Source organism: Oryx dammah, unplaced genomic scaffold (genome assembly GCF_014754425.2).
Source record: "Oryx dammah isolate SB20612 unplaced genomic scaffold, SCBI_Odam_1.1 HiC_scaffold_20, whole genome shotgun sequence".
Classification (NCBI taxonomy): Eukaryota; Metazoa; Chordata; class Mammalia; order Artiodactyla; family Bovidae; genus Oryx; species Oryx dammah.
The window spans coordinates 64,425,128-64,441,626 of NW_024070204.1; the positions used below are offsets into that span (position 1 = coordinate 64,425,128).

Genomic DNA, 16,499 nt, shown 5'->3' on the forward strand with positions numbered 1-16,499 from the left:
CAGCTCTTTGGTACAAATCAAAACACCTCAGAGGGGAACTAGTTATGTACCTAATTATTGATTCCACTTGTATTCTTTTTATGCCCCCTCCACCTCAAATTACAGAGTATAGCAAAACAGGTAAGAGCTCTAGCTCTAACTAAGACTGTCTGGGTTCAGATTCCCGTTCTGCTGCTCATTAGCTATATGACAACTTATTAAAGCACTCTAATCCTCTGTTTCCTCACCTATAAAATGGGAATACTATCTAGGACATCTGCCAATGTAAAAAAGATGATACTCTGACCTAGCAATTCCACTCCTATATTTAGCAAATTCTTGCAATGTGTACAGAGATACATACCAAGATGTTCACAGAAACACTGTTCACCACAACAAAAAAAAGAGGAAACAACCTCAAGTCCATTCACAGGAGAACAGACAATAAACTGTAGGATAATATTATACTGGAACACTATAGAAGACTGAAAACGAATGACGTATAGCCACACGTCACACATGAATGAATCTCCAACATGTTGACAAATGTAATAAAATACAAACAGTATCATTTCATTTAAGTGAGAGTCGCTCAGTTGTGTCTGATTCTTTGCAACCCCACGGATTATACAGTCCATGGGATTCTCCAGGCTAGAATACTGGCGTGGGTAGTCTTTCCCTTCTCTAGGGGATCTTCCCAACCCAGGGATCAAACCCAAGTCTGCTGCATTGCAGGCAGATTCTTTGCAAGCTGAGCTACGAGGGAAGCCCCATTTAAGTAAAATTCAAAAACATGGAAAATGAGGTATATATCTGTAGTAAACTATAAAGTAAAGCAAATGAAAGATAAATACTGCAATCAAGGTGGTGGTGGGGTTAGAGATTAGTGGAACGGAGAGAGATCAGGAAGTAGCACACAGAGACTCAAGAGTATTGCTAATATTCTACTTCTTAAGCTGGGTGGTGATTACACTGGTGTTCACAGTATTATACTTTATATATTCTATTTGTAAATTTAGATGAAATGTCACAGTAAACATTTTTTTTAAGTTTCTAAATATTTAAGCAATTTTAAGCTCAAAGTATTTACTTTACTTGTTCAATTAAGGCATTCCTTGCTTCCGTTGTTTCTTTCAGCAATTCAGGATCACTCATTTCCAAGAGGGGTTTTCTCTCAAAGTCTTTTCCATCATCTGAATTGGGATTCCAAAGAAGTTTTTCTTTACTGACTACATCCACCACTCCTTTGAAAGCTTTGCCTTCACCAATTGGTAACTGTAAGTCAGAGTGAAACAAATATTTTAGTAAATGGTCATTAGAACTCAATTAAAACTATACTGGTGGTAAAACTTCCCCCACTCACTCCCAAATGTCTCTTATCATCATTATCATAATCTAAATCTATTTTTACTTATATCCTAACTTCTTCCAAAAGGATCTGAGATAGCTTCAAAAATGTATATAATAATATCACAATAAACTGATAAGGAAACTAAGAAGGATCTGTTCACATTAATTAAACCAAATATTAATCAACCAACCTGTAAAAGCAAAGGTTTTGCCTTCAACTTCTCTCTGATGCTTTCAACTGCATAGTTAAAACTGTAAAATAATTAAAAATGTTAAGATTCTTAAAATAGGATTTAAGAATGTTCTCTAAAATTATAACCCTAAATTACTCCTAACGTTTACCATTTAACATTTTTCCACAGGACATCTTGTCTAATCTTTTAATGTTAATTTCAGATTAACAGTCCCTAGAGAAGGGAATGGCAACCCACTCTAGTACTCTTGCCTGGAGAATTCCATGGACAGAGGAGCCTGGCAGGCTACAATCCATGGGATCACAAAGAGTCAGACACGCCTGAGTGATTAACACTTTCACTTTTCAGATAAAAGTGATTGAGAATCTATCATAATTCTGCCACATATGTATTTAGGGTATTTTATTATTGTGAGCTTCATTTAACTAAAGTTTGAGGTTAAGATTAAATGAACTGATCAAAGTCACACAGAATAAATTGGAGTTAAGATTCAAATGCAAGATTTATGATTACAAGTCAAAGATTCTTTCTTCTAACAAATATCAATACATTTGTTATCACACATGACTACCCACTTTCTTCCTAGAGCCAGCCTGATTTTTCTATACTTTTATCTCAGGCATTCTTCATATCACATGCTATACTGTTCATTTCTGTGCTAACACTAGGGCTGGCTACCTACAAAACACATGCCATCTTTGGCATGAGGGCTGATTCATACACACATGCAGATCATTCTGGTCCCAATGTCTTTAAGCAGCAACCTAGTATCCAGTCATCTCCCTCCCATCATTATAGGTTCTGTCAGTCAGTACTTCTATCAATCTCAACGAATTCCAAACAGAAAATGGTCAGAACTTTAGTTTAGCACATCTTAAAGGTTGCTGTGCTTTTACTCATCAAGACAAAAGTCCTTTAAACCAGTAGCCTTAGAATTACTATACAGAGTGACAGAAACATAAAGCATACCTGTGTGGTATTAGAAGAGACATGGTTTATGGTTTCTAACTGTCACTCCCATACCACAGATCAGGACTGCTCCCTTTCACATTTCCCCAGAATCATCAGAATTCTTAATTCTCGCCCTTTCTCATTTTCTCCAAGTCCTTCATACATTCTTGACTGTCTGAGTTCTGTTCTCAGAATAACGTATCCATTTAGGATCACCACTCTAAGTCTGCAGAATTACCACTACATCTCAGCCTTAACGTGTTTGCCCTATATGCAGGTCTCAAACACCTATGTTCTCCTTCCTAGTTTCTTTTCATTGAGAGCATTTTACCCAGTAGCTAAAGAAAATCAGGGGACAAGGAAGAACATCACTCACTGAGGCAACTACAGGAAACAATTCTCTACCCTCTACCGTTAGCAATGACAGGAGCACCATTCAGCAATACAAGGACTCAGCCATACAGCTCTAAATAGAGCCAGTGGAATCAGTGAGACATCACTCTGTCAGGAGCCTAAAAAATAGAATAAAGCCTCTCTACCTCAGAATCAGAGCGCTTCATCATCAGCTCTGTATTAATCCCACATTGTTACTTTTATCTATTAGCTGCTTTGAATTTTTTTTAAATGGGATTGAATTGGGATACCATGGAATAGGTACCATGCATTAAATTGGGATACCATGGAATAGACACCATAGATTGAACTGGGATACCATGGAATAGATTATACTTTATAGGGAATAGCTGTTTCTAAATCTAAGTTATAGTGCATTAAAAGCTCAAATAATATTCTTACTTTGATAAGCCAAAGAAACACATTTTAAATACCTTGCTCCAATTTTATCCATCTTGTTTAAAAAACAGATTCGAGGTACCTTGTGCTTATCAGCTTGCCTCCATACTGTAAGAGTTTGTGCCTAAAGCAAAGATAAGGAAAAAACACATATTTGACAAAAACAACTGTTACTACACATGAAATAAGCAGACCTCAGCCTGTACTGTAACGGAACTGGGCCCTATTCTAGCATAGCTAGTACCACTGCACATATACCTCTGCTGCTGCTGCTACTGCTAAGTCACTTCAGTCATGTCTGACTCTGTGCAACCCCATAGACAGCAGCCCTCTGGACCCATGCTAATGCTGTCAGGTTAAAACAACTAAAAAAATGACCAAGTATGCCTGAAGACTATGCTTCCAGCCCAGAATACTCTGGGTGAACCAGGATGCAAGACAAAGAAAATGAACTGAGAAGTACTGGGAGTCCCAGAGAGAGGACTTAACCAAGAATCACAAGACCTTCTTTGTTTGGCTTCACCTTACTTAGTAACAATCACACTTGGTAACATCATATAATCCTGAACTCATCAGTTTTCTGATCTGTGCAATACGGACTTTTGCCTTAATTAATTCAGACAGTTGTAATGTGAAAAGAACAAATAGGAATGTACTATAAAATGCTACTACAACAAAAATCAAGTATTTTTACTATGAATGTTTGAATACTCATGTAAACTGAAGAAAATTTAAGGAGGGGAAAGGAAGCCAACAACTGTATTTCTAAGTCACAATTCTCATATGCTTTTTTATTTGGCTTCTTTTAATTCTACTTTCAGTTCGCCTAGTAGAGTCTAGACTTTTAAAAACCTCATGTGCTGACACTGTTAAAATAGAAACCAGTTTGTCATTTGTTTTATTCGGTAAAACTTAATATACAATAAAATACAGCTGCCCCCTGAACAACACAGGGATTAGGGTGCAAACCTCTGCAAAGTCAAAAGTCCACTTTTAACTTTACAGTTGGCCTTCCTTATCTGAAGTTTTGCACCTGCAGATTCAACCAACCCTGGCTTATGGAGTCTGAAGCCCCTATTTAGTGAAAAAAATCCACTTGTAAGCAGACCCATGAAGTTCAAACTCATGCTGTTTGAGGGTCAACTGTATACAGATTTTAAGAGTCCAGTTCAATGAATTTTAGCTATTCTTGTGGGTATGAAATGGTCTCTTTGTAATTTTAATTTGCATTTCCCAAAGAACTGATGCTTTTGAATTGTGGTGTTGGAGAAGACTCTTCAGAGTCCCTTGGACTGCAAGGAGATCCAACCACTCCATTCTGAAGGAGATCAGCCCTGGGATTTCTTTGGAAGGAATGATGCTAAAGCTGAAACTCCAGTACTTTGGCCACTTCATGCAAAGAGTTGACTCACTGGAAAAGACTCTGATGCTGGGAGGGATTGGGGGCAGGAGGAGAAGGGGACGACAGAGGATGAGATGGTTGGATGGCATCACTGACTCGATGGATGTGAGTCTGAGTGAACTCCGGGAGTTGGTGATGGACAGGGTGGCCTAGCGTGCTGTGATTCATGGGGTCGCAAAGAGTCGGACACGACTGAGCAACTGAACTGAACGAATCAATTTTGTTTTTTGTTTCCTGTGTCTTTTCTAAGAAATTGTTACCTAGTGGCCCCACTGATTTTTATGTGGGTTGTAGGGGGGATATACATTATAAATTTCCCAAGAAACAAAACATATTAAGAAATAAAACTCCCATCACTCCACCAGCCAGCTAAAAGCTCATCTACTATTTTAGCAAATAACAGCCTCCTGTATCACAAATTCAGAAACTTCCTACTAAGCATATTTCAATCTTGTAAATAATGTAATCTGTCTGAATGATTAAGTGTCAAATGCCTGTAAAGAATTATAATGATAGGAAGGATGTAACCATTAGGAAATGAAATGACTCAAAGAAATACAAATAATAGTGTATAATCAACCTCAGACCTCAGTGTCAGGCTTTATATCAAGCAAATATCACTGTCTGTCATGGGTCCTCAGGTAGACAGACAATAACTATTTTATTTCCCCTCCAACTTTTCTTTGAAACACTTCAAATCTATAAAAAAGGGGAAAGAACAGTACAATAAATACTCATGTACTCTTCATTCACCTAGATTTACCAAATATTAACATTCTGTTACACCTGCCTTTTTTCTCTCTATACATAAACACATGCCTCTGTACACATTACGTGTGTGGTGGCTCTGAAAATGTGCCACTTGAAACTACTATGCAGACCATGGTTAACTGATGGTCCCAACTGTTAGCCTTCTAGATCAACACCATGTTCTCTTAAGGGCCCTCTTCTTGGGGGCTGTTCCCAGCTAATGACTGAGTTCAGCAGAGTAATAATGTAGGTCTATTGCCACAAGACATGGGTTCCTCTAACAGGACTCAAGACTTTGTCTTGAAGACTCCCCAGAGTATAGTCAAACTCTCTTGTAACTGTGCTGTAGCCTGAGACTCTTCCTCTCGAATCCCCCTTCCTACCCTTCTCCTTCACAGGTGTCAGCCAGTCCTGTGGTCTGAACACCCTCTGCTACTTCTCTTTCTCCCTTTTTATTCCCCCCAATAAATCTCTTCTACATCTAATCCCATCTTGGCACCCAAACTAAAACCACGTGTGTATCTGTGGGTGGATGGGAGCTGAGCCATGAGATCACGTTGCAGGTACCATGACATTTCAACCCTAAATACTTCAGCATGCATTTCCTAAGGATAAGGACATTCTCCTGCATGATCAGTTACAAAGATCACATTCAGGGAAATTTAAGTTAACATTTTTTTAAAAATTTCTGGCTGCACCTTGTGGCATGGAGGATCTTAGTTTTCACCAGGGATAGAACCCATGCTCCCTGCATTGGAATGGCAGAGTCTCAACACTGGACTGTCAGGGAAGTCCAGTGACACAACACTTTAATATACACACTTCATATTCAAATTTCTGATTTTCCCAAAGATGTCCTTTGTAACCTTTTTGATCCAGGATTCCACTGAGGAGGATATGTTACATTCAGTCTTGTCTCTTTAGAATTTTGTAATCTAGAACAGTTTCCCAGCTCCCCCCAACCCCAATCATTCATTTTCCTTATGTTTTTCTCTCAATTTCTGAAAAGGTTTGGCCCGCTGTTTTGGAGAACGTCTTTCAATTTAGATTTGTTAGTCTGTTTTCTCACACTATGAGCCAAACATTTTTGCCAGAAAACAATACCCTTCTTAGTGCCTCACATCAGGAGGCCCATGGTGTCCATTTGTCCCATTTTGGGGTATGCTGATTTTGATCCCTTAATAAAGATACCACTTTTAATAATCTTAAGATAAGAACAATATGGTTCTATATTCAAGGTAAAGCCAATCTTGAGATTACAAAACAGAATACCAGCTAAAGAGAACATAACAGACCCCAGGAGCAATAATTTAAGGATTATTGCTATCATTTTCAGGTTTTATTCAAGGAGATTTATATTAAGTTTTAGGATAAAATCCTTCATATGTTGCTCATATTTCTGCATGTTTTATCAGGGGAGGCACTGACTACCTTTGTTCCGGACTATCTTTTCAAAGATGTTTGTACAGTGAACAGTTCAGAGATGGCAGCTAGTGTCTCCTTCCAGAGCAAAAGGTCGGTAGGCTTACAACCCTGGAAGATAATGTATCCCTTCAGAGCAGAGAGCAGGCATGCCTACTGCCCCTTATAATACCTGCATTCTCTAAGCACAGGGTTCCACTGCACATGCAGCTGTCACCTGACCTCTCTTTAGTCACCCTAAGGGAATTAGGGCTTGAGGAATCAGCACAAGGAAATGTTGATACTCTGGATATTGCTATTTTGGTGACTAATATAGTCCTTCATCCTTGACTCAGGAATCTTGTGTTTTCTGCCAGAATCCATAAAGCTATGGCAGACTAACTTGTCAGCTTTAAAGTAAGAATCCAGCTCTTCTCAAAACCAACTTTCATTATTTCCTACAGAAAAGTACACTTTACTTTCCTTTTACTCTGAAGTACATGAAATCATACACAGATCACATCTCAATATTAAATTCCAAATTATTTCAAATTATTTTCATCATAATTGGACTTTATGAGCTTATCAAATAAAGGGTTATAATACCACCAATTTGAGCTTATGAAATAAAGGGCTATAATTATATCAATTTCAGCTTACCAAATGAAGGGTTATCGTTAAATCAATCTGATGCATTCTACTTTTTTTTAAAAATAATATTTTCTACCTTAACTTTGGCAATATGTTTTACCTCTACACCAGCAGAGGCATCAAACACGGCCACTGCACCATCTAACACTCTCAGGCAGCGCTCAACCTCCAGGGTAAAATCCACATGACCTAAGAAAAAGATAAGAAATATAACACCAAAAATCTTTAAACCACAATCACAACCACCACCACCACATGATCCAACAATCCCACTTTTGGGTATACACCCAAAAGAACTGAAAGGATAATTTCAAAGAGATATTTACACCTCCATGTTCAAAAGGGCACTATTCACAATAACCAAGAGGTGGAAGCAACCCAAATATTCATCAATTTTTCTGTATTCAAATATTCACCATATATTTCTGTATATACACAAAATTTTGTATGTATACCATAATGTCTTACTTATGGGCAATGGAATACTACATAGCCTTCAAAAGGAAGTAAGTACTGTCACAGGCTACAATACAGATGAACCCTAAAAAGTTTTGCTAAGTGAAATAAGCCTGTCACAAAAGGACAAATAGTGTACAATTCTATTATAAGCAGTATCTAAAGTAGGCAGTCTTATAGATCGAGAAAGTAGAATGGTGGTTACCAGAGGTCAGTCAAGGGGACAGAGAAGAGAGGCTGCTTAAGGGTACAGAGTTTCAGTTCAAAAAAACGAAAAAGTTCTGGAGATCTATTTCACAATAATGTGAACAATCTTACTCTACTGAACGGTACACTTTAAAATTATTAAGATGGTGAATTTTACATGTTTTTTTACCACGATTAAAAACACACACACACACAAATAAAAAAAACTCAAAATAATGTAGCACCTCTGCACTGCTGAAACAGCACCATACCTGGTGTATCAATAAGATTGATTCTGTACCCCTTCCAATCAAATGTGACAGCAGCTGACTGAATAGTTATGCCTCGTTCTCTCTCTTGAGCCATGAAATCTGTCACTGTGTCTCCATCATCAACATCTAGCCAGGAAAAGAAATGACACAGTTAGGCTTAAAAGCAAGTATATTTTATAGGCATTTGATTTCTACCTGACATAGTTTAATTTGCTCTAAGAAAAACTGTTCATAAAATAATTGATTTAATATTTAAGACCCTTAGTCCTTTTCTAAATTAAGCATCATTCTAGAAAAAGTTTTTTAAGCAGATGAGTATTTCATAAAAAAATTTTTTTCTATAATGAAGATTAAACTCTTTACATATTTTAATTTTACTGAATCATATACTTCTTTCATTTTTTTCCAAGTTTAACTTTCATTATCCTATCTTTACCTGATGTCCCTCACACTTGATTCCTTGACAGGAGGCAGAGTAATGCCATAAAAGAGCACAAACGAAATTTTAATTCCAACCTTATCACTTCTCTACAATATTTTTAAAATTTTTATTGGAATATAGTTGCTTTCCAATGTTGTTAGTTTCTACTGTACAGCAAAGTGAATCAGCTAACTCTTTCGCAAGATGGGCAAAAGACTCTTTTGCAATCTCATGGACTATACCCTGCCAGGCTCCTCTGTCCATGGGTTTTCCAGGCAAGAATACTGGAGTGGGTTGCCACTTCCTTCTCCAGGGGATCTTCCCAACCCAGGGATCAAGCCCGAGTCTCCTGCATTGGCAGGTGGATTTCTTACCACTGAGCCACCTGGGAAGTCCCATTTTCCCATTTACACAGCAAAAAATTCCATGAGAAATTCATGTGTTTATCATTATGATAGGAACCTATCATCATGAAGATTCTCATCTTGAATGGTTTTATCCTTTATAAAAGTCTCAGCCAATTCCAAGGACCTAGAGAAATGGTTCTCAATGGAACACATTTAAAAATCACTTTGGTGGACTCCCCTGGTGGTACAGTGCATAAGAATCTACCTGCCAATGCAGGAAACGTGGGTTCAATCTCTGGTTCAGGAAGATTCCACATGCCACGGGCAACTACAGGCCATGCACCAAAACGACTTAGCTGATGTTGTGGTGCCCACACAGCCGGTGTGCTGCACCTACTGAAGCCCATGGGTCTAGAGCTTGTGCTCCACAAAAGGAGAAGCCACTTCAATGAGAAGCTTATGCACCACAACAAAGAGAAGCCCCTGCTCAGCACAACCAGAGAAAGCCTGCAAGCAGCAATGAAGACTCAGTGCACCCCCCAAAAAAGTTAAAAGGACATGATGCCCTCCATGTCAAAAAAAAAAAAAGAAAGAAAAAAACTGTTTCACCAGAGATAAGGGGGCAAGGTAGAGAAAAAGAATCACAGTTTTTGACATATTATAATAAAAAAAGTAAATTCAAACTTAGATAAGTAATACTATTACTGGGAGTTAAAAGATTAACAAAATCCTTTCTTGTTCTGCATGAGAATTTGACCTCTGGTTAACTTTGCAGCTCTTTTCTCCTAGAGCCCAGAAAACAAGTATGCCAAAAGCACTGCTAGGCAACATACTTACAGAAAAAATAATTCCTGATTGGTAAGCTACACCTGACTTGGCAAGGACTAACAGTGAATTATAAATACCTGATGAAGAAAGGCAGCTCCAGGTTTCCCTGAGCGGGGTATGGCATCTCTTTTGTGAGAAACCTGGAAGATGGCCCACAGAGCTGTACCACGAGACACTCACTCCTCCAAGGCCTGAGCTTTCCAAGCTGGAGTGGCTCCTGTGAACCTGTTACCTGGCACCTCAGCTATCACTTTTGGGTGGCCAAAGAAGACACTTTCCACAGAGCTCCGCAGACTGCTCTAAGAGCTTCTGCAGGAAGAAGCACCCACTGCTGCTCTGCTGGTGAGCTATGTCTCCTACCCCAGGACTTCCGAGGAGACCAGCGCCAACTGTAGCCCAAGACACATGAGTCTGAATGTTTAACTGAAACTAAAAAGATCCTTTGGTGAGTACTGTAACTACCTTAACTTTATGTTGGGGCTTAGATAGTACTGCCTCCATGCCATACTCAAGATCTCTGGGTTGACTTCTTAATCAAAATCTTTCCCAATGATGTTTTTTATAATGGGGGTGAGGAGGGAGAGCAGGAATCCAATCTAACCTCCCAGTGATCTTGTGTATCCAGAATAATATAAAATTCTTTCTGTGGTGGTAGTTTTTCCTGCATCAATATGAGCCATAATTCCAATGTTACGAATTCTGTTTAAAAGGGAAGGAAAAAAAAAAAAGACATGTATTATAAGGTGGACATTACTGAAACTGTAAAACCAAAATATCTATGCTGTGCAATTTTCAAAACTGGTTAGTATTTCAACATTTTATACAAAAGTGTAAAAACTAGAAAAATGGATAACGTATCACTCTCACGGTATTCTGACAAAACAGCTAAGTAACCAAAGAGCTAACTACAATTCTGTGAATATCTTGTATTTATTTCTATGAAAAGTATACTGTTGCTACGTTAAAAATTCTGAGCAACAGCAAAAAAAGCTGTCGAGACAACAGCTTTTAAGAGACAAACCAACGTCTATTTATAGTTAATTAGGTAGGGCAAGAAGTTATAGAAATTAGAGCACTCACTAAATGCTGAATTAGCCTGTGAGAGACACCTGTAATGTTTCATGGTAGCCTGTGGAAAAGACAGTATCAATGATGGGACTTACTTAGCAATAGGAGGATTGATGATGGAATGAAGGGACTTGATATCATTTCCTATTAAACCTAATGGAAAGAGTGTTAAAATTGAACTGTTAAAGAAAATGTCCTTAATTTATAAATTAAAGAAATTAAAGAATTGTAAGCAAATAGTATAATACCAATTAAAGTAAAATTCAAACTAAATGTAACACTTGTTTACCTAAAATTTATTTTCTTGCACTCTCTAAGAAAGCTTGATCTTGAACCAAACAAACAACAACAACAAAAAATGCCCAAGGACTTTCCTGGTGGCCCAGGGGCTGGGACTCTGCACTCCTACTGTAGGCGGCCCAGGTTCAACCCCTAGTCAGGGAACTGGATCTCACATGCCACGACCAAGAGATCGCATTCCACGACTAAGATCCAGCACAGCCATGTCAATAACTTAAAACAAAAACACACAGTCCTATAAACTGACATTGTCAAGGCTTGAAGAGCAAAGAGTGATACTCATATCATCTGACAACTGTTTTTGTACAACTTGGAAACTACCACGCCTCAGCAATTCCAAGGACATAATACCTTTAAAGACAACCTAGGAGGTATCACTGAATAGGAAAGCTATAATAATCTAATACTTATAGAAGGCCAAATAGTATTTCTGGAATAAATAAGTCATGATGATACTAAAAAAACAATGCAGTTACATTTATAAATTTAATCTACACCTTTCTGCTATTTAAACCAGTTCTCCCAAATTTCTATAATAAATTATGAAGATGTCTATTATATTTCAAAAACCTGATGGCAGTCTGAAGACTGGATGATAATCTGTACTGCTATGGATAAATTTGCATGGGCAAAACACAGAAACCCATATTCACCAATAAGGCAGGCTATTAAATTCACATGTCTTTACAAGTTACACAGCCAATTGGTATTTTTACTCCAGTATTCTCACATGACAAAGATGGTAGTGAGAACTGCTATAGAATGAAGTTACAGGTGAACCTTGAACAATAGAGGTTTGAAGTTTGTAGGCCCACTTACCTGAGGATTTTTTTCAATACATGCATGCCACAGCACTACACAACCTGCAGCTGGGTGAATCCGCACACGTGGCCCTGCAGATGCACTGAGCTGATCCACCTGCTACACCTCTGAGCCAGCTACTCAAGCCACCAACCCTTCCCTCTGCTCAGCTCATGAGGATGGACCGCACATGAGAAGTGTAAGTTGACTGATACTACCTCCGAGCATCTACCAGAATGCTTCAATTCCTAATAATCTCAAAGAAATAGCCAAGAAGTAAAAGAGAGCCACTGTTTTAAAAATGGTTGGCGATCCCTAATAAGGGAGATGCTTGCAAATGAGAGAGAAAGAGACAGAGAAAAGGGAGAAAGCAAGCAGTTTAAGAAAGATGAGAAGAATCTAACATCTGTACCTGGTAGGGAACTGTAATTTCTTCCAAGAAGCACATGTAGCTTTAATCTTTTTAGACTTGCTCTTATTTTAGAGGAACACATATTCTGGTGTGAGAAAAAGAAACATTAATTTTATTTTAGCATAACTTTGCTGTAGTTTTAACATCATAACTATGCTTTGAATCTTTACAAAGTAGTCCCAGCTTATTATCTCCAACTCTTAAAAAGTGACAACACAAAATTATAAAGAAAAAAATAAGGCTAAAGTTAATACTGAGCTGACCTTAGATGATGGCTCTTCTCGATCTGCAGCATTAACATCACAGGGATCTTATTTGAAAGATAAATTCTTAGGACCCATTCCACTCAAGAGAATCAGACTCTACAGATAGGGTCAAATAATGCATCTTAACAAGCCAGCCATTTGTCTGTAGACAGTCATCTAGGTTGCTTCCATGTCCTAGCTATTGTAAATAGTGCTTCAGTGAACATTGGGGTACACTTATCTCTTTCAATTCTGGTTTTCTCAGGGTATTTGCCTAGTACTGGGATTGCTGGGTCATATGGTAGTTTTATTCCTAGTTTTTTAAGGAATCTCCATACTGTCTTCCACAGTGGCTGTATCTATTTACATTCCCACCAACACTGCAAGAGGGTTCCCTTTTCTCCACACCCTCTCCAGCATTTTTTATTGGTAGAATCATTGATGATGGCCATTCTGACCAGTGTGAGGTGCTATCTCATTGTAGTTTTGATTTGCATTTCTCTAAAAATGAGTGACGTTGAGCATCTTTTCTTGTGTTTATTAGCCATCTGTATGTCTTCTTTGGAGAAATGTCTGTTTAGGTTTTTTTTTTTTTTTTTTAACCACTTTCTGACTGAGTTGTTTGTTTTTCTGGTATTAAGTTGTATGAGCTGCTTGTATATTTTGGAAATTAATCCTTTGTCAGTTGTTTCATTTACTATTATTTTCTCCCATTCTGAGGGTTGTCAGCCCAATAACTAGGACATGGAAGCAACCTAGATATCCATCAACAGATGAATGGATAAAAAAGCTGTGGTACGTATATACAATGGAATATCACTCAGTCATAAAAGGAACGCATTTCAATCAGTTCTAATGATGTGGATGAACCTAGAGTCTATTATACAAAGTGAAGTAAGTCAGAAAAAGAAAATCAAATATTGTATATTAATCCATGTATATGGAATCTAGAAAGACAGTACTGATGAACCTATTCGCAGGGCAACAATGGAGAGGCAGACATAGAGAACAGACTTACGGACACGTGTGGAAGTAGGAAGGAGAGGGTGGGACAAATGGAGAAAATAACATGGAAGCATAAACGTTACCATATGTAAAAGAGATAGCCAATGGGAATTTGCTGTATGACTCAGGGAATTCAACCTGGGGCTCTGTAACAACCTAGAGGGGTGGGCTGGGGTGTGAGGTGGGAGGGAGGTTCAAGAGAGAGGACATACGTATACCGATGGCTGATTCACACTCACATATGGCAGAAACCACACAATATTATAAAGCAGTTAGCCTTCAATTAAAAATAAACAAAGCAAAAAAAAAAAAAAAACCAAGCCCCCCCAGGTGACTCTGACAGCTAGAAAGCTTTTAAAATACATTCAGGGGACAGGGAAGGGAGGGGAAAAAAACTAACATTTTTAAAAGCTCCCAAGTATCTTCTTGTAATGTTCCCACATAGAGGCTGAATGTTCTCCATCAATTTATCCCTAGACCATTAGATTTAATGGCTGTCAATATATCTGGCATTGCTGCAGTTAGTGTATGTAATGATTTTGGGCTGCCACAATCTGCCTTTCATGATGTCAAGGAATGCATACCTGTCATTTCTGTGTTATTTCTACATTAGTTACCAAGTTGCTGGCAACAAAACACTATCATTATAAGAAAATAGATTAAGAGTAGAGAAGAGACTCAACTAATTAAATTTCTACTTCATAATGACCAGGGTAAGACGGCATCATCTATTAAACGGTGTACATTCTGAAAGCATCATAAATGGAAATACTGAAGAAAATCTGTGTAAGTCCTTGGCCACTGCTGCTGCTGCTGCTGCTGCTAAGTCGCTTCAGTTGTGTCCGACTCTGCGACCCCATAGACAGCAGCCCGCCAGGCTCCCCCATCCCTGGGATTCTCCAGGCAAGAACACTGGAGTGGGTGACCTCAAAATGGAATACAGTCTCAATATGCTACACAGGTAATTTTAAAGTAGCAAAATGAATTTACAGACTAATGATAAGGCATGCTTCTTGTTGCTACAGATTCTTCCATACTCCCTGTTAAGAAATTGCTGATTACTAGTATAAGAAATAAAAAATTTTTATACTAGTATATGAAATACACTAGACCTTCAGGGAAGTCAAGTAACTGAAGTTGTCAAAGTACATTTAACTTTACAAGAAAACCTTACATTAAAGTAGTGCAAGCTGGATATTTTCTTCCGATTCACTGCAAATATCCTTAAATTGGACATCTTGGCCCTCTAAACTGTTATTCTCTGAAAAAGAAATAACAGAATTGCAAAACTAAGCTTATGTATTACATGTAAGACATATGCAAGGCAAATGCAGTATATTAAGTAAAAATGTATTACTGTTAAAAAGTACAAATGATACTTTTAGCTATCAAAAAGTCAATGCATAATTCAGAAAATGACACTCAAACTAAACATGAGAAATATGGTTCTCATGTCCCTTATTTTTTCAGCATCCTTTAACTCTTCAAGAAAGATGTGAAGATACTGCAGAAAAAGACATACTGAACTTACAATACACCAAGCAAAAAAGCATTTTTATGGTAAAAAAAAACAGAATTAAGTACAGAAAGGTAAGCATCTACATGTTAAGTTGGTAATTTCTCACTGACAGCATAATTTTTTGGTTTACCTGTATATTCCGATTTTTCAACCAGAAATATATAGAAGCAAGTCCTCTTCTATGATCATGGAAAGTTAGTGTCTTTAGTGTAAAAAACATATACTAAATATTTACCATGCATCAGGTACACTCTCAAAGCAATGAGAAAAATGCACAGAAGCATATGAGATGAGGGGGGTGGGCACCAAGTAAACAGGTAAGGTTAAACTCCATCAGGTACCTGTTATGGAAGAAGTCATGTCAAAACTCATTATCATCCTTTCTAAATCTTTTCCCTTCTGTTTCTTAAGACAAACATTCACTACCATTAGTTAGGAAACTGCCAGTCCTTTTGATTTTATTTCCCAAATATATCTTGAATCCATTCCCTCTTCATTTCCAATACTAAAGTTCAGAATATTTGCAAAATAACATATGTTAGATTTACTCTAAAATAGAACAATTTCAGAATTCTACTATAACAGAAATACAAAAAGCTCACCAATATGGCTTGATCCCACATTGCAACCTTTAAGAAACTATCACCTGTCAAAACCTGGTATATATGTTGATCCACAGTTTTCTGAAAAGACTTATTAAAATACTCCTCCTCTGCCCAACCACATATATGTGTTCTGCTAGATTTTCTTCAGACACTTCAACCAAAAAAAATTTAAAGATACATGTATACATATATCAGGAAAATGTGTATATGTATCTATCGGGAAGCTATATATATATATACACACACACACACATATATATACATACATATATATATATATATATATAGGAAGATCCCCTGGAGGAGGGGTATGGCAACCCACTCAGTATTCTTGCCTGGAGAATCTCTTGGACAGAGGAGCCTGGCGGGCTACAGCCCATATGGTTGCAAAGAGTCAGCTTAGCACAATACATAGTAATAGCAGCACAATGTATAGTAACATAGCAAATAGAAGTAGCACAAGCACAGTAACATAACAAATAGAGAAGCAGATGTAAGCTCTTTCCTGTTAAGCCAGACATTTAAAAGACTTGCAAAATTATAAAACAATATAAAACACCCTTC

General features: G+C 37.7%; 1 protein-coding gene across 1 annotated transcript in view; it reads right to left on the reverse strand.

Moving 5' to 3' along the window:
• GFM2 (GTP dependent ribosome recycling factor mitochondrial 2) overlaps window positions 1-16,499 on the reverse strand; it is a 33,352-nt gene that overhangs the window by 11,446 nt on the left and 5,407 nt on the right. Inside the window, exons 2-10 of the mRNA XM_040262724.1 lie at window positions 14,986-15,072; window positions 12,562-12,646; window positions 11,144-11,201; window positions 10,582-10,679; window positions 8,385-8,510; window positions 7,571-7,659; window positions 3,302-3,390; window positions 1,521-1,581; window positions 1,075-1,254 (exon numbers count right to left, since the gene is read on the reverse strand). Coding sequence (XP_040118658.1) covers window positions 1,075-1,254; window positions 1,521-1,581; window positions 3,302-3,390; window positions 7,571-7,659; window positions 8,385-8,510; window positions 10,582-10,679; window positions 11,144-11,201; window positions 12,562-12,646; window positions 14,986-15,048 — 849 coding nt within the window. The 5' untranslated portion in view covers window positions 15,049-15,072. The remainder of the gene's footprint in view (window positions 1-1,074; window positions 1,255-1,520; window positions 1,582-3,301; window positions 3,391-7,570; window positions 7,660-8,384; window positions 8,511-10,581; window positions 10,680-11,143; window positions 11,202-12,561; window positions 12,647-14,985; window positions 15,073-16,499) is intronic.